A 24,811-nucleotide genomic window follows, 5' to 3' on the forward strand; every position below is an offset into this window, starting at 1 on the left:
TACGATTACCGACCACGTTAAACATGCTAAACATTATTACATACATAAACATGGCATAAATACTACTCACTTCAAAAGGTAAGTATTTTAAATATTATTTCAATTGTCCTTTCAATTATTAAATGCTTCCAAAGATACCTACATATATTAATTATGATCCTTTAACTCCTATCTCAGTAATTACCAATCAACATGTATTTAGTAGTTACAGTTCCAAGATTATATCTAACAGAATGGCCAATACAGCTCGTCAAGAACCGAAAGACACTATACGGAATTCCTTTATTTTAATAATATTTCAGGAATATATGCAACATATTATTCACTAAAACAAATATATATTCCGTACGCCTACTAATTATATAGAATGAGTTTTCTACACTGGTAATTATTCAAGCTTATGTTCTAAGCTGATGGAGAGCAATGATATGTCGTTTTGGTCACCATGTAACATTGCAGTCGAAACCCAATATGGTTCCGGTTTGGATAAACAAAAATAGAAGTGCCATGTAGAATGTGACAATGTGATTTCAGAACATCTGTCGACCTGTGTTATGTAGAATAGGTTCTACAAGGTGTTAGTGTAACTTTACTAACGTTGCTTTCTCTTCATTTTGTGGATGAATGCCAACATAACCTTGACCGTACGAGATTTTCATGTGTCTTCACATTGATAAGTTTATACGAATAACAACGAATATACAGTAAGTCTGGGTGCAGCTTATAACAATGGGAACTAACACCGGTACCGTAATGACTTTAGCGAACAGCATAATTGGCGTTGGTGTACTTGCCATGCCATTTTGCTTTAAACAGGTGGGTGTGTTACGGTCATGAGGAATAACTATGATTTTTTCTTTTCCTTATGCTTTCCATTAAGAAAAAATCGTTTTCATGCTTTTGACATTTTATGTTACAGTGTGGTATCATCCTTTCTATCCTGATGCTACTTCTCAGTAGCTTCTTATCTAGATTAGCATGCCACTTTTTGCTTAAAGCAGCAATTATGGCAAGGAGAAGAAATTTTGAATTCCTTGGTAAGTTTATAAGTGTTCTAATATATTGAATAGTGACGTTTACATTGTTGCTGGAAACCTGCATGAAGTTTATAATCATGTTTTTGCCTTAGTATGCCTAATGAAAGTCAATATCTTGTAAATGTATTAGTGAAAATCGTAATAAGAATTTAGCTTGTTAAAAGATCCAAATTTAAACGAAGTGGTTGACGTGAATATGACCTTAATTTTCTTTTCTGCCTGTAGCTTTCCACACATTTGGACCTCCTGGTAAAACAGTTGTAGAGCTCTGCATCATTGGATTTCTTATGGGTACATGCATAGCATTCTTTGTTGTTGTGGGTGATTTAGGACCAGCAATTGTAGCCAAAACACTGGATATCAGCAACACTGCAAATCTAAGAGAAATTGTATTAATAGGTATGTTACTATTTCAGTATTGTTCATACTTTTGCTTATATAAATGTAGCCCTGGGTAGTACACTACTTCTTAGTGTTGTTTTCATTTCAGACTAAATGTCAGTAAGAAAAGAGAAAGCATGGCATTTTAGATTCTCCCCACAAAAATCAAGATTATGGGCTCCTGGGATGTGGTGTTGTGACCCTAAAGATCTGCAAACTACACAGCATTAAATTCTAAAAATCAAGAAACAAAGTTCTCTTCATTTTTATTTTTCTGTAAATTATTGCACATTAATAAGGATAAATTAAGAGGGAAGATTAAAATATAACAGTGTTTGTCTTATATAATAGCATTCAAAGAGATAAAAGCCCTAGAACATTACAAAACAGTGTATAAACTTAAGTAAATAATGTGTACACTGCCACCACAACAGCAATAAATAAAATGTTTAAGTCAAAGTTGTCTCTGTGCTTAATTAATTAAGCACTACACCATGAACGCATATGGGGTATGGAAGTATAGATCCACATTTTCTTGATCTTGACACTAGTTGGAGGTGAATGGTCAGCTTCACTCACTGGCCACTTTACCCCTGGGTAATGAGCCCCCAGTACCCATTGGATAGTAGGTTGGGTGTACTCCAGAGCCGATCTGGACGACTTGCAGAAGAGAAACTTTTTGACCCTACCAAGACTCAAACTCTGACCTCTCTGTCATCCAACCCCATAGCTAGCTATACCGACTGTGCTATCCCAGCTCTTTAAGTCAAAGTACAAACAGAAAATCGTATTTGGTTACCAGCATTTCAGAGTAACCTGCTACCTCCAGCTACAGAATAGAATTTCTCTGCCATTCTCACTCCCCATATCTTTGTGAGTAGGAACTAAAATAAGCGCTTCTTGGTATCATGAAAAATACTCTTTGGAATTTTCTCAAGAATGTGAAGGTTTTGTGAAATAATTTGCCTTCTCAATTTTATCCCTGTTGTTTCCAGGTCTGGCACTTTTTGTTGTCTTGCCACTGGGTTTACTGAGAAATGTGGACAGCTTAAGTTCTGTGTGCATGGCCACTATTGGGTTCTATCTTTGTCTCGTATTGAAAGTAAGTGCTGCATCTGCTTGAAAAGTTTATTTCTCACCTTATAGAAATTCATAGGTTGTGTCATATTGAATGAGAAGGTGATGATGTATTTAGAATAATGTGGGAGAAAGCAGTGATGGCTTATTCTGACATTCAGTCTCTGTTTTGAGTAGATTAAGCTTAGCATTTTATCTTAACTCTTTCAAGTTAAATTCACATCCAAAGTACAGCCACAAGGTAAAGTTATTCTTCACCATGCACAGGGAAAAATATCTCAGAGCTGCTGAAGAAATTTCTCCCCATCTTCATTTTGGATATATATAACTGAGAAGAATCGCCATCATTATCACTAACTCATGGAGCTGAGCCCTTCTTGAGAAGTCGCCAATTGTGCAGCTACTCAAGAACTTCCCAGCATTTTATGGAACCCAAAGTTTCATTACTGTGGTCACAAGAGCCCTCCACTGGTCCCTATCCTGAGCCAGATCGATCTAGTCGATCTAGATGGATTGTTTAAGTGACATCACGTTTGTGAATGAATGAAGATAAAAAAGGGTGACAGATTGTTTCTCAAACGATATGACTTTGGGTCTGGATTTGCAGAACTCTATTTTCGATTTGAGGTTCTCATAGTGGTCTTTTGGGCTGTAACATCATGTAGCCCAGTAGAAGTTCAGCATTTTGTAGAAGCATGCTGCCTCCATCTTCAGGACTAAAGAGTAAAAAAAAAAAAAATTAAGCTATCCCTGTACCAGCCCGTGAAGACCCATAGGGTTGTGAGGGGTTGAGGGTCCCACATTATCTAGACAATCGGCTCAAAGATGTCAGTAAGGTTGTCAGCCTTACATGCCAGCCGCGCTTTACTCCCCAGGAAAATTATTTAATTAATTCCTGGTAGTCATTTCTGTTAGAGGCTGAGTCAACCCCAGGGCCATAGTTCGGCTGGAAGCATTAAGTTAATTAGTAAGTCATGCAAGAAACTGCAAGAAGCAGGTGGTAGCAGGTGCTTGCTTCTTGCTGGTCTCTTCCTTGACTTAACACACAATTTCTTTAGGATGCATTTCCTCTTACATTGTGGGACCTGTAAAATAAAGAAACAGTATGCTGACATCTGTGTTATTTCAAATTTCTTGGTTTAAGGTAATGGCAGAAGCTACGCCACACCTGGTTGCGGGTGATTGGGTGGATGAGGTGTCCCTTTGGAGACCTGCAGGCATGTTGCAGTGCATTCCTATTTTCTCCATGGCACTCTTTTGCCAAACGTAAGTGCCTCTGCTTGCATTAATACTTTCAGAATGCATGTTGTTTTCTTTTTGATATCTTCAAGGAGTGCATCCTGTTGTGTTATCACTGTCCATATATAAATTACAAACTCAATAATTTAAGAAAATGAAAATTGCCATCTTCTGAGATATAGCACTGTAGTCCGTATATGAACCGACATTTCAGAGGAACGTATCACCTCCATCTTCAGGGTCGAATGTCAGCTGAGCAAGAAACCAGAGAGAGGAGGTGGCTAGGCAGAATGAGCAGTCAGTCAGGATAACAGTTATTTACGGACCAGAGGGTAAGAATAAGGGGTGTCACCCAGTTCCCATTGGCTTCCTACTCTCTCTTGCCTGGCTTCGTGGGTGAGCCGTTAGGATCCAAGATCTGCGTAAGAGTGTACAAGGGCCGGTTTGAGGAAACAGGTTTAGGCAGTATATCCCAGAAGATGACAATTTTCATTTTTATAACTACTGCTGTGAGAACCTCAAATCCTCAATAATTTAAGTTTGTAGAATGTATTGCCTGATGATGGCTTCATGAACAGCTGAAACATGTAGAAAAATTGTATTTTAACCCAAATAAATGCACAATTAACATGAAAAAAGTGTGAGTGAATTATATGGTAGATTTGTTATGTCAACGGTAAAAACCAATTTTGTATATATACATATTCTTTATGATAATTAAGTTATAAGTGTTAGTGTAACATTTCATAATTGGTTTTGGCTGCCATTCATCGCTTATCGTCTTCTCTATTTAACCATAAGATTTTGGTATGTTATAGCCAAAAGTATGTTCTTATCTCATTAATGTGTAAATGTATATTGCTTGTTTTGAGCGTACATATATTGAAATGCGTGTGTAATAGAGGGTGATTCTCTTGCTAGAAAACCCAAACATTTCTCAATAACTTTTTAATTTTTGTATGGTTCTCTATGAACATTGACATATACTTACCTTGTATGTTGCAAAAGAAGGTCTGCCTAGAGCATATGCTGAAAATGGCCCCCTCCAGCATCCAAGCACTTTTCTATGCATGTCTGCAAATTGGCGAAGACATCTGATAATGTGACATCAGTAAAGGCAGTAACCTACCTCTGTATCGCGTCTTTGAGGGTGTCAGTTGTTTGCGGCTTATTGCTGTATACACAGCCCTCCAGTGAACCCCACAAGAAGAAACCAGGTGATGTCAGGTATGGTGATTTTGGAGGCCACAGATTTCTTTTACATTAATCGGTCACTGAAATAAATATAAATTTCCCTCATGCTTGCATTAGATGTGTGGCATGTTGCAGCAACTTGCTGAAAGTAACTTTAAGTTAATTCATCATCTGTTAACTGATTCACAAATTCGTTGAATATGTTCAAGTATACATCTGAGATAACAATTTAATCGAGAATATGTGACCAGTAACTCATCTATGTGACAAGGCACAGCACACCCTGATTATCTCCAAATGTGAAGGCTCTGTATGAGTTTCATGTGGGTTTTCTTCTGCCCATACACCTGTGTTTTGCGAGTTTATATAGCCACTCAGATGAAACCAGGCTTCATCCATAAACCATGTAATGTCCAAAATCCATGGATCTTCTCCAACTAAATGTTGGTACCAAAAACAACATCTTGCACATTTCTCCAAATCCGTTGGAAGCAACTCTTGCACTACAGACACACGGTATGGGTGCAGTTTCGCTTTTTTGGCAGCTCTTTGATACATAGAATAAGGAATGCCAGTTTCTTGCAAAAGTCTTCTTAAGGGTTTTCTTGGCAATGCCAGTAATAATTGATCCTTCACATCCTGCGCTGTCACACATTTTCTGTCCTCCTGCATCTCGAGTCAAAATAACTTCTGGTAGTCTCTAATTTTTTTCACCAATTTGTGAATACAGGATTTTGTAGTTACACTTCCTTCACCATACGTATTCCGAAATGCCCTTTGACATTGTTTAAATGAACCCATTCACCAGTACTCATGAACAATAAACACACGCTGTTCAGCTGAATACATGTTTGTGACATAAACAATCACTCTACGCTGAGTCAAACGCCTGTTTGGTAGTCGCATCTCAACATCACAGGTACAATCCACTTCGTTGAGGGGTGTGATGGTTCTGCTTTGATAGATGTAAGCTTCCTCCATGTCAGTTTTCATAGGTAACTATACGAAAATTAAAAAGTTATTGAGGAATGTTTGGGTTTCCTAGCAAGAGAAAGTGGTCAGTTATTGCTTTGGTGAAATGAGAACATAAGTACAGAATTATAAAATTTAATTGTTATATATCTGATGACAGGCAACTGTTTGAAATTTACGAGAGTCTACCGAATGCCTCCCTGGACAAGATGAATGAGGTGATACGAGCAGCAGTGAATCTGTGCACTGCCTTCTACATATGTGTTGGCTTCTTTGGTTATGTAGCCTTCTGCACCCAAAACTTTACTGGTAATTATTACAATGGAAATTGTAATATTGTTCTCAAGTGTATCTATGTAGACGCTATGTTTGTTGCACCACAGTTTCAGCACGGGTATATCCGCGCTGTCACAGCGTCCAGCTCACTGTGGACTCCGTGTGTCACTGCATTATACAGGGGTCAGTGTTTCTATGTAGGCACTAAATTTGTTGCACTGTAGTTTCAGCACGAGTATATCCAGGCTGTCATAGCGTCCAGGTCAATTGAGTGGAGTTGATTTGAGTTGATTAGTGAATTAGTGAGAGATCTGCTGCAGTGAGAAGCTGGTAGCAGAGGCTGGGACTATTCAAGAACCCAGAGGAAGGAGAATGTCTGCCACTGGAAGCTGTTACCAAGCAACAGCAGTGAAGATATTACTGTGGACACTGAAGTTTGTGAATTAGTGAAATGGTTGTAATTACTTGTAGTCACAATTGAAACCCCATTTATAGTCACACTCAATCATATGACAGTATTCTTCATACTCATTAATGTAAGAACTTGAAATTGAACATGGTAGTGAACATTTGGGTTCCATAAAATTCTGGAAATTTTAACTCAGTGACTATCAGCTACTCAAGATGGGCTGTGATTCATAGAGCTACTTCTTACACATATGTGCAGGCCAGAGCAAATTACTCATATATTGCCATTTTCAACCTGTTGTATCATATGGAATAACACAAAGGAAATTTGTATGTTCAAAGCTATTAAAATCTTAAACTGTGAAAGTACCTTATAAATATTCTGCATTACTGTATATGAAATTACATTGTAACAGGTTATTAATTTTCTTTCTCTGGTTTTGAACTTCGTATATTAAAACATTGTTCTTTTGAATTATAGGAAATGTACTGATGAATTTCACTCCAACTTTAATCAGTGACATCATCAAAATGGGGTTTGTTCTCTCAGTGGCTGTGAGCTTCCCATTGGTGATCTTTCCATGTCGAGCTAGCCTATATTCCCTTCTCTTCAAGAGGGTAAATCAAAACATTCTTTTAATTTAATTAAAATCTAGAAGTTTATGATGAAAGTATAGTAATAACATTTCTGATTTTCTGGACATTATTCATCATCCCATTTCTTTATTTAAAACAGTATTTCAGAGACTGGCAAATATCTTCCTTCCTCAGGTAAGAAGTCTAATCGATTTGGCCCAATTGACAGATCTGGTCCCTATCTCCAGATACAAGCACCAACACAAGGCAGGATATATAAAGCAAACACAACTTCTGCAGGAGTTAAGACAAAAATTTCAAAACTCGACTTGTGGGTGGAGGCAGAGTCCAGCCTCAAAAACGTTGTTCCAAGCACAAAAAAAAATACGGGGATGATAGATAATGTCCAGAAAGTAAATTTTATTGTTTTATTTTGTGTACACTTTATCTTACATGAGTTCAGTTTGAGTAAGAGAATTGTTGCATGTAGCTTTTAAGTAACTTAAATAAGTTTTCCTTCTTATCTTTTGTAGTAGTTGAAGCTTGAGTAAGTCTGTTCTCTTCAATCATTTTTTCCCCCATGAAGTAATATTATCACTACCATGTAAGTGCCATTTAATTTAATACTGGCTGTTGCATGATTTCAAGTTGTATGTATGAGTACTTTTATTTTCTTATAAGAGAATATATATGGCTAGTCAGAAACCTCTAGTGACCTGTTAACAAAACAGGCAATAAGAAAAAAAAATATTTTATACAAGAAATATGTACTTAAGCTACTTTTCAACCTAGTCACTGGCAGAATTGAGTATCGTAGAGTAAATTTTTGAATGCCTGTGTCAAAGAAGTCTGCTGCCTGTGAGATCAGCCACATTTTGTATTGTGAAACACTAAGAAACTGTGTAGGGTCATTCAGAATAAAAGGCATGTAATGCTGACATCCAGTGTAGTGCTCCTTCTTGACAATGCCCATCCACATAGAGCTGCTTGCATTCAAGCACTGCTGGAGCATTTCAACTGGGAGTTGTTTGACCACATTCCTTACAACACTGATCTCGCTCCAATCGACTACCACCTATTTACTGTCTGAAGAACTAGTTGGCATCACAGCACTGCAACAATAATGAATTGATGGAAGGTATCAAAATATGGCTGAGCTCCCAGGCAGGAGACTTCTTTGACACAGGCATACAAAAACTCATTCCCCGATACAAATGCCTCAGTTCTGGCATTGACTACATTGAGAAGTAGCTTAACATATGTATGTATTTTTCTTTGTGCATAATATTTTTTTTTTCATTGCAGGTTACTTTCCAAATAGCCCTCCTATATACATTCAATCATTAATTTCTTCAAACTAATGCCAGAAAACACATTCTGTGGCTGCACAACTACTTGAAGAATGCGATAATTCATATTTCCAGGCAACAGGTCTTCTAATCTACCACAAACACCAATCTAAGCCGCGCCATAGCTCAAGTGGGATTTCTGGTGGACAGAGTGGCTCTGGGGCAGGTTTTCTCTGAGTACTTTTGTTTTCCCTGCCAATCTTCCTTCCACTAAATTCTCCATTATCATAATTACCCAGGGCAGGATACTATAGGCAAATCTTTGGCCGCCGTGCCGAGTGGGCCCAGTTGGACTCCACCCCCCACTAAGCAAATTAAAAAAATTAAACACCAATCTACAGATATCACTGATATCTTCACAGGAGCTATGCTTGGGATGGAAGGGGGGTTTCGTGTCACATGGTCTGATTCATGTCATGTGGATTGTCCTAAGAAACCACTTGCCTGACACCAAGGATTGAGGTTGCCCCAGAGCTCACAAGAACTTTCCTGTATCTCAGCCTGTTACATATAAGAGAAGCTGTAAAATTCTCAGGAGTGCCCACTTCATTTCAGTGCAGTGCATGGCAGACAAGTGAGTCATGAGTTGGTCACTGTTCAGTTAGGCAGTGCAGTCTATTAGTGAGTTGGTTAAAGTATTCATTTCCAGTTCAGTGCAATGAGTGATCAGTGGCATTGCAATGAGGTAACAGTAGATGAAGAACTCAACTCAGCAGCAGAAGTGGTTACAGATGCTGGGATAGTAACTCCTCAGAATATTGACAGGTGTTAGAGTATCATTATCTGTAGGTCTTCAGTGGTCGGTTTCTTTTTTGGGGGATGGGGGAGAATACTATTTTACTAAACTGTCAGGGAAAAAAAGGTAACAATGTAGACCCATTGCTAATTGGTGACTCTGTAAACAGCAGCCATTGCTAGGTAATGGTTGCAACATACATGCACGCAACAATAAAACATGTGTTTTCTGTGTGGTCCATGCCAAGGCTACATAGGAAGTAGAGTGGAGTGGAGCAAGTTGGTTGGTGAGTTAGTGAGTTATTCAGAGAACTGTAGTTCAGTCATTGTGAGCTCTTGCAGTTAGAAGCAGGTAGCTGAGGCACAGGGATAGTTTGGGAATCCTAAGTAAAGGTAATGTCTGCTGTTGGAAGCTGTTACCAAGCAATGACTGGTGAAGGCACAGAAGACTGAAAAGACTTGGTGCATACTGTAGTGAATTTGAGGGTGGTGAATCAGTGATAGTACTATAGTCAGTTGTAGTTACAAGTTGTGTGTACAAGTGTTCAATAAATCCAATTATCACAACCCATCTATAGTCACACTCTGTCACATGACAATATATAAATCATTAAATAATATATAGAATACTGGTAATAGCTTTTCTTTGTGATCATATTTGGTTTCTTCTGACAGAATTATTCAAAATAAATTTCACCACTTACGCTTCAACCCTCGAACGTGGGGCAGTAAGCTCCTCCAAAATTTTGGTAAACTTCTCTAAGAATAAATGACATCTGTACTTAGCTATTAATTTATGGTTTGCATAATGATGCTGTCACTATTTAAGATTATACAGAGCGGAGGAGTAGCATGATATGTGAGTGATGAATTGGAAAAGATGTGGAAGGATGTGGTGAATTTGTCTGGAGGGACTCCGGAAAACCACAGCATGCCTCAACCGGGGTAGTCAGTGCTCTTGCCATGACTTAACCAGACCCCCCCTCCCACCCCGACTGTAAGTCAGAAGCATTACCACTTGAATCTCAACTTGCATAGTACACAGTATCACAATCTAGAATTATCACCGTGAGAACCTCACATGACATGAACTCCATTTTGTTTGCAGGTCCAAATGCCCCACCATGAAACCATGAGCAGCCACATTCCAGAAACACGATTCAAGTGTTTAACCATCAGTATCATATGTGTCTCACTGACAGTTGGACTGCTAATCCCTAACATTGAGTTGGTCCTAGGGCTCGTTGGCTCTACTATCGGTGTGCTCATTTGCGTTATGTTCCCAGCCGTTGCCTTCATATGCATATCAACCAAGAGCACGCAGGAGAGACTGTTAGCCCAGGTGAGTGTAACAATATGTTGAGCTTCCAGATATGTGAAATCTTCTGTCACTTCGCAGCATACCTGCAAATGGTACTGTATCTTTACTCTCAATTGTGTGTAAGCACACAGGAGGTGAAGAAACGTTACTGTCTTCAGGGATGTGATGCAGTATGGGCTGGTAGAAATTTACTGATGTTTTGGACAAAAGTACTGCCTCCATCTTCAAGGTTGAAGATTTAAGGCAATCAGGCACTTAAGTGCCTCTAGAATGTTGGTTACATCTACCGGGTCAAGTCCCTGTTGATGGTAATCCTCATAACTCATGAAGAAGGTGTAGGGGAGAACATTGTGATGAGGAGCTTTATTATTTGATTACCATGGCATGTCCCTCACACTGCCATGTAGTACTTTACTGGGTTACACAGATCATAACATAGATGGACATAGGCCCATAATACAGCAGTCGATAAGATATTCTACATAACCAGCAATAGGGATGAAGGTTGTCATTGCATTCTTCTGTCCACTCATCAAGAATTTTTAACTGATTTTAACTAATTAATCTTGATATTGTGATGAATGTGACCATCTGCTAGGCAACGGCTCACTAAAAACGCATTCTCATGTCAACGAAGACTCAACAAAGGGTTTCTGTGAATACAGGGAATCTACAAACAGGGTTTCCATGGGAACAGATTCTTGGGATCACCAGGCGTTTCTGCTACAACAGACAGACCAAAACCATGAACTGTTTGGTTTGGTGGCTGCTATTCGGTCCTCCCGAAGTTATAAAAGAGGGTTCATTTATATATTCAATTCATTCATTTGTAAGACACAGGCAGTTCAGTAGTTGAGCGTTCAGCTGTGAAGTGTTAGACTGGGGCCACATGAGTGCACAAAATGCATCCGTTGTAACGAACGTCATGACGTCTATTGTAGAAATAAACAAGAGAGGCTATGCTTTCTTCTGGCTCCATTGCAGACAAAAAAACTACGCACCACATTCTGCAACTGTGTGGTGTCCTCAGCAACGTCCGTCATAAAGTACGTTAGTTGCAACGGATGTACTTCATGCGCGTGTGTGGCCCCAGCCTTAACCAGATCAGATTCGTTCCCAAGCAACAACTAGCAAGACTTTATTTTGTGTGCTTTAGTTACAGCAAATAATTATTTATAATTATGTTCTGTAAGTGTCCATTAAATCTGTTCATCAGTCCATATCCCATCTACAGTCACTACTGCACATCACAACATACACAACTTATTTTAGCAGTATTAATGATTTTATCATGATTTCTGCAGCTATTACAAATCCTTTTGTGATATTTTAGTAACAACTTACGTATGTATGTGTGCAAAGTAATTTCTTTATTTTGCTGACTGTGCCCTCTGATGATGACCAGTAGTGGCTGAAACATTTAAAGGCAAAACTTTTACATCTTTTAAACTAGTTACACTTGATGGATTTCTGCTACTTATTTATGTATTTATAGGTAACAGTTCAAGATGGCTCTTATAAAGATATATAATTGTCACTGTTCCAGAAATATTAGTAGGAGGATAAGACAGCAATGGGAGGGAAGAAAAATGCTTAGAAAATTGCGGTAGGAAAACGGAAGTGTTGATGAGGGTAAAAGGTAAACTGTCCTGTTTTTAATTAATTAAGCACCATACCATGAAGACATCTGGGGTATAGCTCCACCATTCTTGACCTTGTCATCAGATGGAAGTCAGTTGTCAGCTTCACGCTCCGGTCACTTCACTCCTGGGGAAAGCGCCTCCCTGTACCCATTGGATAGAAGGCTTGATGTGTCCCAGATCTGATCTGAACACTATGGAGAAAGGAGAAATCTTGTATCTGTGAGGAATCAAACCCTGACCATCGAGCCCATAGCCCAATGCTATTCCAACTGAGCTATCCCAGCTGTTGGTTTTCATGGGCATGTAACATTAAAATGGGTATTGAGTGGATGTATCTGGCTCACGATTTATAACGACCTCTTTTGAACACAGTATTGAACATTCAGGTCCCATAAAAGGCTGGGAACTTCTTCGCTAGGTGAGCAACTGCTAGATTATCAAGGAAGACCCTGCTCCATAGAGTTATGTGGTCTGTTAAATGATGTGTTGTTGTACATTTAACTTGAACATGTCTCCTTTAATGTTCTTTTATAGTAATTTCGAAAGCACTGTTAAAACCCTCATCAGATTTATAAAGAAGTTATTCAGATATGTGAAACATATATCACAGATAATCGGGGTTTTATTAATAGAAGAACATAAATGTTAAAGATTATTTTTGCAATATTGCATCACCATAACCTAAATCCACCATCACTGGCAAACCTCACCATTTCCATGAACAATCTGTGAAGATACTGAGCATTACTTAAGTTCATAGTGACTGCTGTACACACAGACTAAATCACATCTAGCAAAAATATTCCTACAGCACAAAGTAATTCGTTTTTGAAGAAATCAAGTTTATAAGCTCAGACCTGAATGCCATCTGCAGTTTCCATTCAAAGCCCTATATATGGACTCGACTGATCCTAACAGTCACTTTTCCCAGATATTAGAGTAATCAAATAATGTCATGTATGATAGGCAAGGCTTGTAGCATGCATATGATAAGTGCATACAAAGTTTTGGTAGTAAAACCTGAAGAACAGAGACCACTAGGAGACTTAAGCATAGATGAGTGGATAATATTAAAATGGATTTTAGAGAAATAGAATGGGTGTAAGTTTTGAGGTTTTCACGGTGATGACTATGGAGAAAGTCGTCTTCTGGATTTTGGCGCCGTGTATTCTTCGTTTTGGCCGACGTTTCGGAGGAACGTATTGCCTCCATCTTCAGAGCAGGTGCAGAGCTACTGCTCTCTGCATTCACAAGCTATTCACCTGCTCTGAAGATGGAGGCGATATGTTCCTCCGAAACGTCAGCCAAAACGAAGAATACACGGCGCCAAAACCCAGAAGATGACTTTCTCCAAATAGGATGGGTGTTTTCAGACTGGACAAATCTGGCTCAGAATATGGGCAAGTGGCAGGATTTTGTGAACATGGTTATCAACTTTCAGATTCTGCGTGATACTGGAAATTTCTGGAGTAGATGAGCAACAACTACTAGCTTCTCAAGAGGGACTAATCTCCATGGAGTTAGTTAATTCATGAGCACTGTCACTTTTTGTATATGGATTTCAGTGCATTCATTTTCTCTCCATGCTCTCTGTTTTGCAATGAATAAAAATTATATACTCTTAAAATGTTTTGTATTTGATAACTAAGTTGTACCATGGATGGGCTTTGAGCTCACTTGAGAAGTAGAGTCAGCTGTTTTATACTCATGATGACTGTGGAAGTGTAGTCATTATTTTGTATGACTTCATTCTCTGAACATCAAACCTCATCAATTGTTTCTTATTAGTCATTTGATTCCCAAGCCCCACTATAGAACTGTGTGCTAGAAATACCAAGGCTGCTTACAGGTAAATGCTGTTCCACAGAAAAGCAATACACCTGCAAAGTGACTATCAAATAACAACAGGTATTGATCATGTGAAAGTCTGTTCTATCACCTAAAATCACTATGTCACTCAATGCCTTCTGTTAACAGGAAAGGTGTACCATTAACAGGAAGCTGCTTTCTTCAGCTGCGACAATTTTAACATGAGTACCCCAAGCTAACCTTATCAGTTCACGGAATGCAAAAGGTCAATAAGTTGTATTTTCTGTTCCTTGGAATATGTGAATGGTATGAAGAAAAATTTAAAAAAATGTGGCACAGTAAATTATTCTTACATCAACCCAAAGAATGAAACTCTGTCTTGATCCACAGTGAACCTGTTGATTTAACAATCATACTGCATCTAGCAAACATAATTTTTGTTTCAAAGGTTCTTGTCTTTGTTGGAGTTCTTATCCTTGTACTGGGGACATACGCAACGCTGTATGCAGCTAACGAGTCTGGAAACGAAAATAAGATTGAAGCTATCAGTCCTCAGCCTGACCATTTTGACAATGTTGCTAGAATGACAGTGATACAAGTTAATAAAGCTGTGGTTGGTGATATTGTTGCAGGTAAGCCAAATGAGTATGAGAAGTCAAAAGGTACAAAATTCATATTTCATTTACACTTTATGTAACTTAAATAAGAAATATATTTTGTTCTATAATTCTTCAAGGGGAGCCGGGATAGTGCAGTCAGTATAGTGACTGGCTACAAGCTGAACAACCAACAAGTCCTGGTAGGGGCAAGAATTTTCTCTTCCCCATGTCGTCGAGACCGGTACTGGGGCCCACCCAGCCTCCTATCCAATGGATACTGGGGGCTCTTTCCCAAGGAGTAAAGCAGCTGGGGAGTGAAGCTGACCACTCACCTCCAGCTAGTGCCAAGGTCAAGACAATGTGGATCTATACATCCACTCCCCCATGCGCCTTCATGGCATGGTGCTTAATTAGTTAAGCACAAGGACAACTTTACCTTTATAACTCTTCATGCTTTCACAGTGATTTTTAGCTAAACTTTCTTCATTCTTAGGTAATGACCCATTATTGTAGATTGGTTTGCAAATGTTGCTGTCTTCATCAAGGTGAAGTGACTGAAAAGCAGCCTAGCACCAATGTTGATAGTTCTGGGCCACAAGTGACCCAAATGATTGCAAATATTATGTATATCATGTAATAATTATCACTTTATGGAGTGATCAGTGTTCCACCACACTTAACCACTTCTGCTCATGAGATCACTTCTTTGTTCACTTGTTATTTCACAGCAACACCATTGCTCACAATACTGCACTTACTTTCTTTCAAGTCCTCTGCACTGTACTGAACAGAACTGGGGTTTGACTAACTGCTCACTTAGTAAGTCACTGATCCATTGACTGACTTCATTCACAAATTACTTTCTGCAATGCACTGCACTGAACAGTACTAAGAGTTCTGTCTTCGTCCACTGAAAGTCAGCTGACATTTTGGAGGAACATGTGGCCTCCATCTTCAGGGTTGAAGAATAAGCCAAGAGAGAAGCCAGCATGAGTGCAGATGACAGCACACAGCATTATATCTCCTAAGATGGCACTTTTCAAAACCACTGCCTTGAAAAACTCTAAATCCTACATTGACAACTACTGTTATAGGCGGGTCACTCTCCAGGAAAATTGTAGCAAATTCTTGGGTGATTTCACTCTTGTGCATCATCTGAGCAGTTTCTTGAACAATCCAGATATATGAGAGGCATTTGCAGGTCAGGTGGACACGATGCTCCCCATCCGTAGCTTTCACATTGATGTGCGTTTCATAGTGTCTGGCGCCCTTGAAAAATGGATGGACTATGTGTAATGTATTTATGTAAAAGTGTGAATATTGTGGATATATATAGCTGACCATGACTTTTGACAGGGGGTAGACCCATTGTCTAACAAGGGAGGACACCCCACCATCAACAGTAAGAAACTCTTCTGAGAAAGATCAAAATCTAGTCACAAGGCACAGATGGCACTTGGCACCAAGACAAACTACTGACTGACTATCTTAATGTGACTTTGACTTGGATGTTATGTATATTCCTGTTTCTCTGTTGACTACACATTCACCAATGAGAACATGGTATTCATCGCTGTCTTACAACTGGAATCTTAGGGCTGCTGTAGTCACTTCTTCCTAACTAGTTGCCTTTGGCATAAATACCACATCCCCCTAAAATAATGTATAAGTGTACACAACCCTTACTCCTCCATCTTTGTCAGTAAGCAGATGGGGCAGTTATGCACATTACTGCAGGTCCCTGTCAGTGATAGCAAGAACACAAATAGCTTAACAACCTATTTGCGCCAACAGTAAACTATAAAATGTTCCTATACAGCCAGGAAAATGTCTGTGGTACATTTTGCTAGCTACAGCTACATTTTCTGAAAGCACGTACTCAGTCTTAGTGACTTTTTCTGACTTGCCGAAGCTGTGCATGAGTACAAGTATATTTTAAGTAATTTCAAGAACATGCCAACCCCCTACCCCTCTCCCCCTTTCACCAGAGCAGGTCACTACCCACAGTTGCTTAATCATTGTCTCTTACTTTCTTTTTCGTCCTCTTTCATGAACATAAACAAGCTGGTACTGAGAAGCTGGTTTGTGTATGCGACTTCTGTCCATCCTTTCTAGGTGGTCTAACAAGCTCCTTTCATATAGTTTTATTTATGTCTTCTATTTTGTTGTTCACTTTAATCCTATTATGAATGTCATGATTTCTCTGGCAGACTTATCCTGTAATTCCTAATAATGGTCTCACCACTTTCATTTATGCTGCATTCTTAATCATATTAAGTGTAATTTGTGTTTTAATTATTAGTGAAACCAAAAGATGGTGCAGCTGAGCCTAAGCAAGAGCCATTGCTTGGAAATAAGGACACAGGTGGACAGAATCCCCAAATACAGCAAGTACAGCAACTGGACCTTCTCAGGAAACCTGATGTTCGACAGGAACCCCCAGTGCCCGTGGAACCAGCAGCTGTACCATCTGCATCAGGGCCAGAGAAGAAGGAGCCAAAAGAAATAATACAGAAGGTATTGCACTTTTAGCTGCATTCAGAAGTTGCTGTTAGAATGGATTCAGAAAGAAGTCTGAGTTTCAATTGCAACATGGATTTTTCAGTCCTGAACTCTGAGAATTTTCAGATAACTAATTTACCTCTATACTGCAACTGGCCAGCTACCTGGTACCGTTGGCAGCAGTAGCACAAATTGACTTGTAAACAAGATCTGTCTGTCTCTCCCTCATCCTGCCTGCAGTGAAAGCGGATATGACATTAGGACTGAATTTTCAAATGCAGTTAATGAATAATGTTCAATAAAAATGATGTGATACCAAAAAAAAAGAGATAGGTGTTATACTGGGTACATTGTGGAAAAGTGGATAATGTTACAAGTTGTGATTACAATGGAAAAAAATGGTGTAGTAGGAAAAATTCTCATATGGATTGTTAGAGTTTTCCCAAATTCCCATCTAAAACTGAGGGAGTCATGAAAAGAGATGAGGGAAGACAAAATTAGACCACATTTTGGTCACTCAGAAAGTTCCTTATTCTGCTCTTAGATGTCAGTGTGGTCACACAATTGCAGAGACCTCTGATGGGCAAGAGTGGGAACAACTTGAAATCACCCTACCCAACTGAAGTGAACTAGATAACTGGGGTAACATAACTCATCCAAATGGAAAAGTTCTTTGGGTACCCCCCCTCCACCCACACACATGCGTGCGCGCGCGCTTTCTCTCTTTCTCTCCACCCTCTCTCCCACTTTGGAGCATAGGACATCCATGGAATGCTTTGTTTCACTTCAGTCGTAAGTTGGTAGGACTCCTTGGACACGAGATCAGTCTATTGCAAGGCTGCTCCCTACGATAAATGCAGACATACATTCATGTCTTGAGTGGGATTCGAACCCACGATCCCAGTGTTCAAGCGAGTGAAGACAGTTTATGCCTTAGACCGCGCAGCCACTGTTATCGGCTCTTTGGGAACCAGGAGGTGATGAAACGGGTTTCAGTGACCCTGTGTTTAGGGCAAGAGGTGATGGAAGAGTCTATATTGACCATGTGGGAAGAAGCAGAGGTGAAGAAAGAGGTTTTTAGCAGCAACATGGTTAAAAAAATTTGCAAAAGCTCAAGTTATGCTGTAAACTCCAGCTTCAAAAGCATAAAGAAGGGCAGTATCTCTGCCTTTCATCCTCATCTCTTCCTGTGTTATGCTTCGTAGTTTGTTGCATTCATTCAGTCTTCTTGCTTGACCATATCCTCGTGCCTCATTTTTTTGTCTTTCAAAGTTCCTCCCCCCATTTGATTTTCTCACTAGTCTGTTACCCTCCGTTCGATCAATATGTCCATTTTCTTTTGTTGTCCTGTTATTAATCTCTTTGCAGATTCAATTCATCATTCTGCCATTGGTTTACTGATATCCTTGTGTCTCTCTTTTTGTAGATTGAGGAAACTGCTCTCCATGATTCCGATATCAAGAAAGATGTTGCAGTGGCTGTTCCTGAAGGGAAGAAAATCCTGCCTGATCCTGCAGCAGACAAAGGGAAAGGAAACAATGAACAAGTGGATCAGGACGCAATTAAGAAGGAGGATGAAGAATTAGCCGAAGCAGAGAAGCAAGCACAAGCTGATAATGAACAAAAGAATGAAGAACTGCTTAGGAAACTTGAGAAGCACAAAGAAGAGCAAAAGAAACTTCTTCAGGAACAAAAACAGATTCTTCAAGAGCTCAAGAAACACAAGAAAGATATGGAACAGGCTGTCGCAAAGCAGAAAAACGATAAGGTTCCTGAGGGTGTCCCAGATAAAATACAAAATGATGCTGGACTGAAACCAGAGGGTAAAGACAATGAGAAGAATCACTTACATGATAAGAAACAGTCTGTACTTAATAATGCTGGACCTCAAAGTGGAGTTCCTCTAGCCCAGAGCTTACAAAATAAAAGTAATGTAGTGAATGAGATTCAGAAATCACGGAATGAAATAGCACAACCACAAAAGAATGTTGAAAAGAAAGATGCTGAGCCTCAGCCTATGAAGTCTGAACCCTCAAAGAAGGCCACAGCAGGACCAAGTTACGCCAATGAAATTCAGCAAGGACCACCGAATTTGATGCTGCAAGAAATGCCAAAGGCCGCATCCCTGAATGCAAGCAGTTCAGAATTGAATGGGTCAGCACGCCAACAAGCACAAGGTTTGTAGTAACTGTTGTAAAATTTATTTGTTCCTGTTGTTTAAACGTTCATGGAACTGAATGTTTCAGTTGAATGGGTAGCACTCCAGCATCATGTTTAGAAAGTTTCAAGTACAAATCTCAGCCTTGAGGCCAGCCATCGTGACCAAGGTTTTTTTTTCTTTTTTTCTTTTTTTCATTTTGGCTTATTCCCACCAGGCAAATGCCAGAATAGTACTGAAAATTAGGCCATGGCGTGTTTAAAGCAAGACCAATACAAGAGAAGTCCCTTTTCTCAAGTTGTACATATCAGTACAAGATCCTGCTCATTGCTTGTAACATCTTACCTTGAGAAGACAACCTTACAGATGAAAACTTCAACAAGATCTTGGTTTGACGATTTTGGTTCCTGTCACATGTGGGAAATGAAATCCAGTAACTTTCTAACAATGATGTAACAATTTACATTACTATCTGATGATAACACACCCTCAAAAATGTTTTAGGACACAGTTTACGAAATGATATGCATTTCTATGACATACATAAATGATATTATTTCACTGCTTTGCAGAAAGAATAGATTTGTAAATATTGTCACGTATATGAGTGACTATAGACAGGGTTTCAGTTGGTAATTGGATTTATTGAACACTTACAGAACGTTGACTATGAGGGAGAGTCAGTAAATGGTCACAAATGAATATAAAACATGAAACATGTGATATTTTAATATGGACAAAACATTTATTTCTCAACATATCCTCCATCAACATTGATACAATTGTTCCATCCCTTTAGCAGTGTGACAGAACCCTGCATAGAAGTCTTTTTGACTGTTGTCAAAGCCACTTCCACACCTGGTCAGGTATCATCTGCAAATTTTTAACATCTTTGAGAGAATTTCTCGACCCAGTTGTGAACCACTATACTCAAGAAACACTTCGCACTGTAAACAAGAAACATTTCTGTATGAATGTCCTTTGCATCGAATTCTTTTGCCCACAAGAAAAGCACAACAGAATGCTGCCCTTTGATCGAACACTCCTCAGGCATGTTCTACAGGTCATTTGGAGCAAAAAGAATGTAACAAACTGCAGATCGGTTCAATACCATTATCGAGTTCAGTGCTAGCATAATATAGCACTGAATTAAAAGCATATTTTCAACACACCTTTATCATCATTCCCCCCTTGGAGCTGAGCCCTTCTTGAGAAGCTGCCAATTGTGCAACTACTGAAGAACTTCCCAGCAATTTATGGAACCTGAGGGGTCATTACCATGTTCACAAGAGCCCTCCACTGGTCCCTATCCTGAGCCAGACCAATCCAATCCATACCATCCCATCCTATCTCTCTAAGATCCATTTTAATATTGTCCACCCACTTATGTCTTAGTCTTTCCTGTGGTCTCTCTCCTTCTGGCTTTCCCACTAATATCCTATGTGCATTCCTTTTCTCCCCCCATTCGTGCTACATTCCCTGCCCATCTCATCCTCCTTGACCTGACCATTCTAATTATACTTGCAGAAGAGCGCAAGTTATGAAGCTCCTCATTATGCAGTTTTCTCCAACCTCCTGTCACTTCATCTCTCTTTGGTCCAAATATTCTCCTCAACACCCTGTTCTCAAACGCTCTCAGTCTATGTTTCTCCCTTAATGTCAGAGACCAAGTTTCACACCCATACAGAACCACAGCCAAAATTATAGTTTTGTATATTCTAATTTATATGTTTTTGGGCAACAGATGAGAAGACAAAAGTTTCTGGACTGAATGGTACATTTCACTTGATAACAGCATCAAATCAGCCTGTAGTTTATTGGACAGTTTTTCCACCAAATGACATGCAGAACATGTTTCTGAAGTTTGGCCAATACTTTGCCAAACACTCAGGCTAGCTGAATATGAATTAATGAGATCTTTCAGTGTATGTGTTTTGTAGTACCTTTTGTGATATTTTGAGTTTATTTTTCAGGTTTGAAATCCCAGGATCAGAAGCTTGTGGGTGTGGTACAACAGCAGGATGGACCAGCTCCAGCTCCAAAACAGTTGCTGTTACCTCTTCCCTTAGCTGTTCATAATGGTGCATCAAAAGTCTACAAGCACAATGAGGCCATTGTTCAAGGGAATAAGGCAGACACAGCTGTTGATTCTGAAAAAGTGGCAAACCAGCAGAATGGTGCAGATGTTGATGAGGCAAAGGTCATGAGGAGGGACATATTAGCAAATTATGAAAATGGTTATAAATCAAATACTAATCAAGATGGTGGAATAGTAAATTCTGAGTTGGACACAGCGATAAAAAATAAAAATACCCTGTCAAACAGTGTCAGTAAAGATACAATTTATGGTGGTAAGAATGAGAGCCATCAGCGACTTAAGCGAGATGCTCTGATGGAAGAATCTGGGATGAATACGTTTCTGGCTGCCAGTATAATGAATAAAGAGAAAAATGAGCAGGATATACAGGGTGATGCATCAGAGAACTGTGCAGTGGGTGAAAAATTTAATAAAATTAGTGAAGCAGAAACATTGAACATGGCCATGCTCTCCAAGGAGAAACATAATATCGCAGATGATCAGAAAGATAAGGAACCTCCATCCATATCAGATAAATATCTCACGTCTCCACAGATCCTAGCTGTAGGAACTGTTCCATATCCGGAGAGAAGAGCAGAAATTATAGACTCGGTGTCTGATTCTAAGGCTAATGCCTCATTTACAGATACAAATAATTCAGGGAACCAGAAACAGGAAGGGTTTGTTTCAGGCGAAAGTAAGACACCAGCAGTTCCTGATGTAGCTGATGTAAGCACTTCAAATTCTATCATCAAAACTCCTTCACATCTCTCAGAACCAAAACTGAATGATAACATGCAACTGCTGAATGAAGCAGCAATAAGCGCAAAAGACATATCAGTTGTTGCTAAGCCAATGACGAGAGATCTCAAATCAGTTTCAGCGGTTCAGCAAGTTCACGAAAATAATGAACGCAATGAAACAAAAGACACCTGAATGACTTTAAACTATTTAGTACTTGTTCAGTTGAGATGTCCTGGGGTTTGTAGATAAATATGTCCCTTCATACAGTTCTTTTAGTTACTGTTTTTTTGTGTGTATGTTTCCTGTTGAGTTCATATGAAGAAATATATGTTATTGCTCTGACTGCTACAACTGATAATAGGTAATTTATTGGTATTGATAGTGAGGCCTGATAGTGTTGGATTTGATGTTCTGACAACAGTGACTAAAAGAATGAGGTTTCATGTGTTATAACACTGTGTATTTGAGAGAGCGCCTGACATTCTGTAGGAACATATCACTGTCATCATCCGGGTGGAACAGTAAGCAAGCATAAAACCAGCAGACACAGTTGGCAAGCTTGACTCTAACACGTCCGACACTCTCTGAACTACAGAGCATTACGGCTCACAAGACGTGATAGTTCCTGGTTCATTTCCTCCACTCTCCTTCTATGCCTTCATGTGGTTATACACATGTTAAATGTGGATCCCCTATCAAATACTTGGTCAGTATGTGATTATCAGATGTATAAAATTAGACACAGAAATGTAAAGACTTGGTATTTGAAAGTAAATTCCAGCTTTGTTTTTCTTCTTCTCCACATATCAACTGGTGCATTTATTCAAGACTGAGTAATGTATTTTGAGTACTGACTTCATTGTTTGTAATCTTCTACGGCAGTTATTCTCAACTCTTTTAAATATAATGCCTTCCTTTCAGTTAACACAAGACCTCAGTCCTCGTTGAAAGAGTAGTAATAATTTTATTTGAAAATTAAAAATGTGAATAGTCTAATTCAAATTTATATTTGTGAACCTCATCTTACATCAGTAAGGAATATTTTTGTTTTAAAAAATCTTCATAAATGTAAATAATTTGTACTTTAAAAATTAATGAAACAGATTGAAGGATATATGATTACATTTGAGTTTGCCCCGAACATAATCAGTGTGACCACTGATGTTGCATTCTCAGCTGTGTGGGAGAAAGAGCGCAACATGAGTCCCCTACTGGGAATGTATATTGCTGTGTACATTGCATGCTATTGCCTCATAAAACTCAGTGATATCCAGAGGTCAACAGTCACAGTTTTGTGCACACTTAGAGTGAAAATGTCATTTAGATAATGGGCTCTTGTGCCCCCCACCCCTTGGATCCTTATATGTCTCACCAGTTGAGAACCTATGGTCTAGAGTTATGTTTTTATAATTTTTTTAGATTTACATTCTATGACTTAATAACATTATATATTTATAATTATTTATAAGTTTCCAGAAATGTTAGTGCAATATACTGTCAATTATCTGGCTGCAGATGATCCTCTTTTCAGCTTATCTGTGATTTTTGAGCACCTTTGAAACCCTCTAGAGCACTTCTGCCCACCTGTCTGTATGTGTGACAGCCCAAAAACTGTTTAACTTATTTCAATGAAGTTGGATATTGGAGAGTCATTTGAAGAACTGTTGAACATTTTCAAGTCTAATTTAAATCGGACAATTTTAACATCCACATTACATGAAGACTTACATGCCTCTCTGCACATGTTTCAAGGAAATGTTATAGAGAAAAAAATACTTTTAATGTTCAGTACAGTTTTCAAGGCAATTAAACAAATGAGATGCCATGTGCACAGATCTGAATTTCTGTATTCAGCAACACCATGGTCTTCTGATCACTTCCAAACTTGGATTTTGGTTATTTGTATGTCCCAGCGAAGGGAACAGATTATCCAAGGGTTCTGTTTAGAAAATTAATGGATATGTCCAATGTCAAAAGATAAAACTTCATGTGAAATTTCTTTTTAAAAAGGAACAAATACAAAATGGAGGGAGTTTTTTTTTTCGCGTTTTGAGTATGCCCTTTGAAAGTTCAGAAGGCATTCTTTGTTTTTTTTTTTTCTCTTTTTTTTTCCTTTTTAATCTGTAAAAACAACAGGGGCTTCTCAGAAACCACACTCATGTTTCTAACAATAGCATTCAAGTAATATACACTTCTAAATGGGTTTTATAAATCCCAATTCACAAGTTAGTTACTGATTATCTAGGGTTCAGACTCTCTGGGGAAATTAACTTCCCCTCCACCTTTGGTAATCTGGAGTGCGCTGCATAAGAGGATTCCCAATACTCGTATTGCTTAAGTAAAGGAACCACATCTTACAGTCGTGTATACAATATATTTATTTTACTTCAGAGCTGCTCTATTTTTTCTCTTTTTCGATATATCTTCATTATAATGAAATTCAGATTCATAAAAACATTTTTTTAGAAACAAGGTACTCAGCACACTTGGGGAACTAATACCGTTCATGATGATACCTCACGTCTGTACCTTGTTATTTGTCCTGAGGTACTGAATCAGATTTATTTTATGGTTATATTCACCATTTCAAGTATGTTTCTCTTTTGCAATTATTGTTAATCGCTATTGATATTTGTACATAAAATGGTAAGATGTATATATCTGAGGAAATATTATTCATAAGTCAATTTAATAAAACCATCTGATAACAGTTG

General features: G+C 38.8%; 1 protein-coding gene across 1 annotated transcript; it reads left to right on the forward strand.

Annotated features, from left to right (window-relative positions):
* The first annotated feature begins 312 nt into the window (after positions 1–312).
* LOC111865110 (putative sodium-coupled neutral amino acid transporter 10) lies at positions 313–24,811 on the forward strand. Its single transcript, XM_023852846.2, has 12 exons — positions 313–816; positions 920–1,037; positions 1,263–1,436; positions 2,414–2,520; positions 3,640–3,761; positions 6,061–6,209; positions 7,066–7,202; positions 10,353–10,586; positions 14,466–14,649; positions 16,919–17,133; positions 18,545–19,295; positions 21,250–24,811. Exons 1-12 carry the CDS (start codon positions 730–732, stop codon positions 22,287–22,289), a joined length of 3,318 nt encoding a protein of 1,105 aa, XP_023708614.1. The 5' UTR covers positions 313–729; the 3' UTR covers positions 22,290–24,811.

Source organism: Cryptotermes secundus, unplaced genomic scaffold (assembly GCF_002891405.2).
Source record: "Cryptotermes secundus unplaced genomic scaffold, Csec_1.0 scaffold719, whole genome shotgun sequence".
Taxonomy (NCBI): domain Eukaryota; kingdom Metazoa; phylum Arthropoda; class Insecta; order Blattodea; family Kalotermitidae; genus Cryptotermes; species Cryptotermes secundus.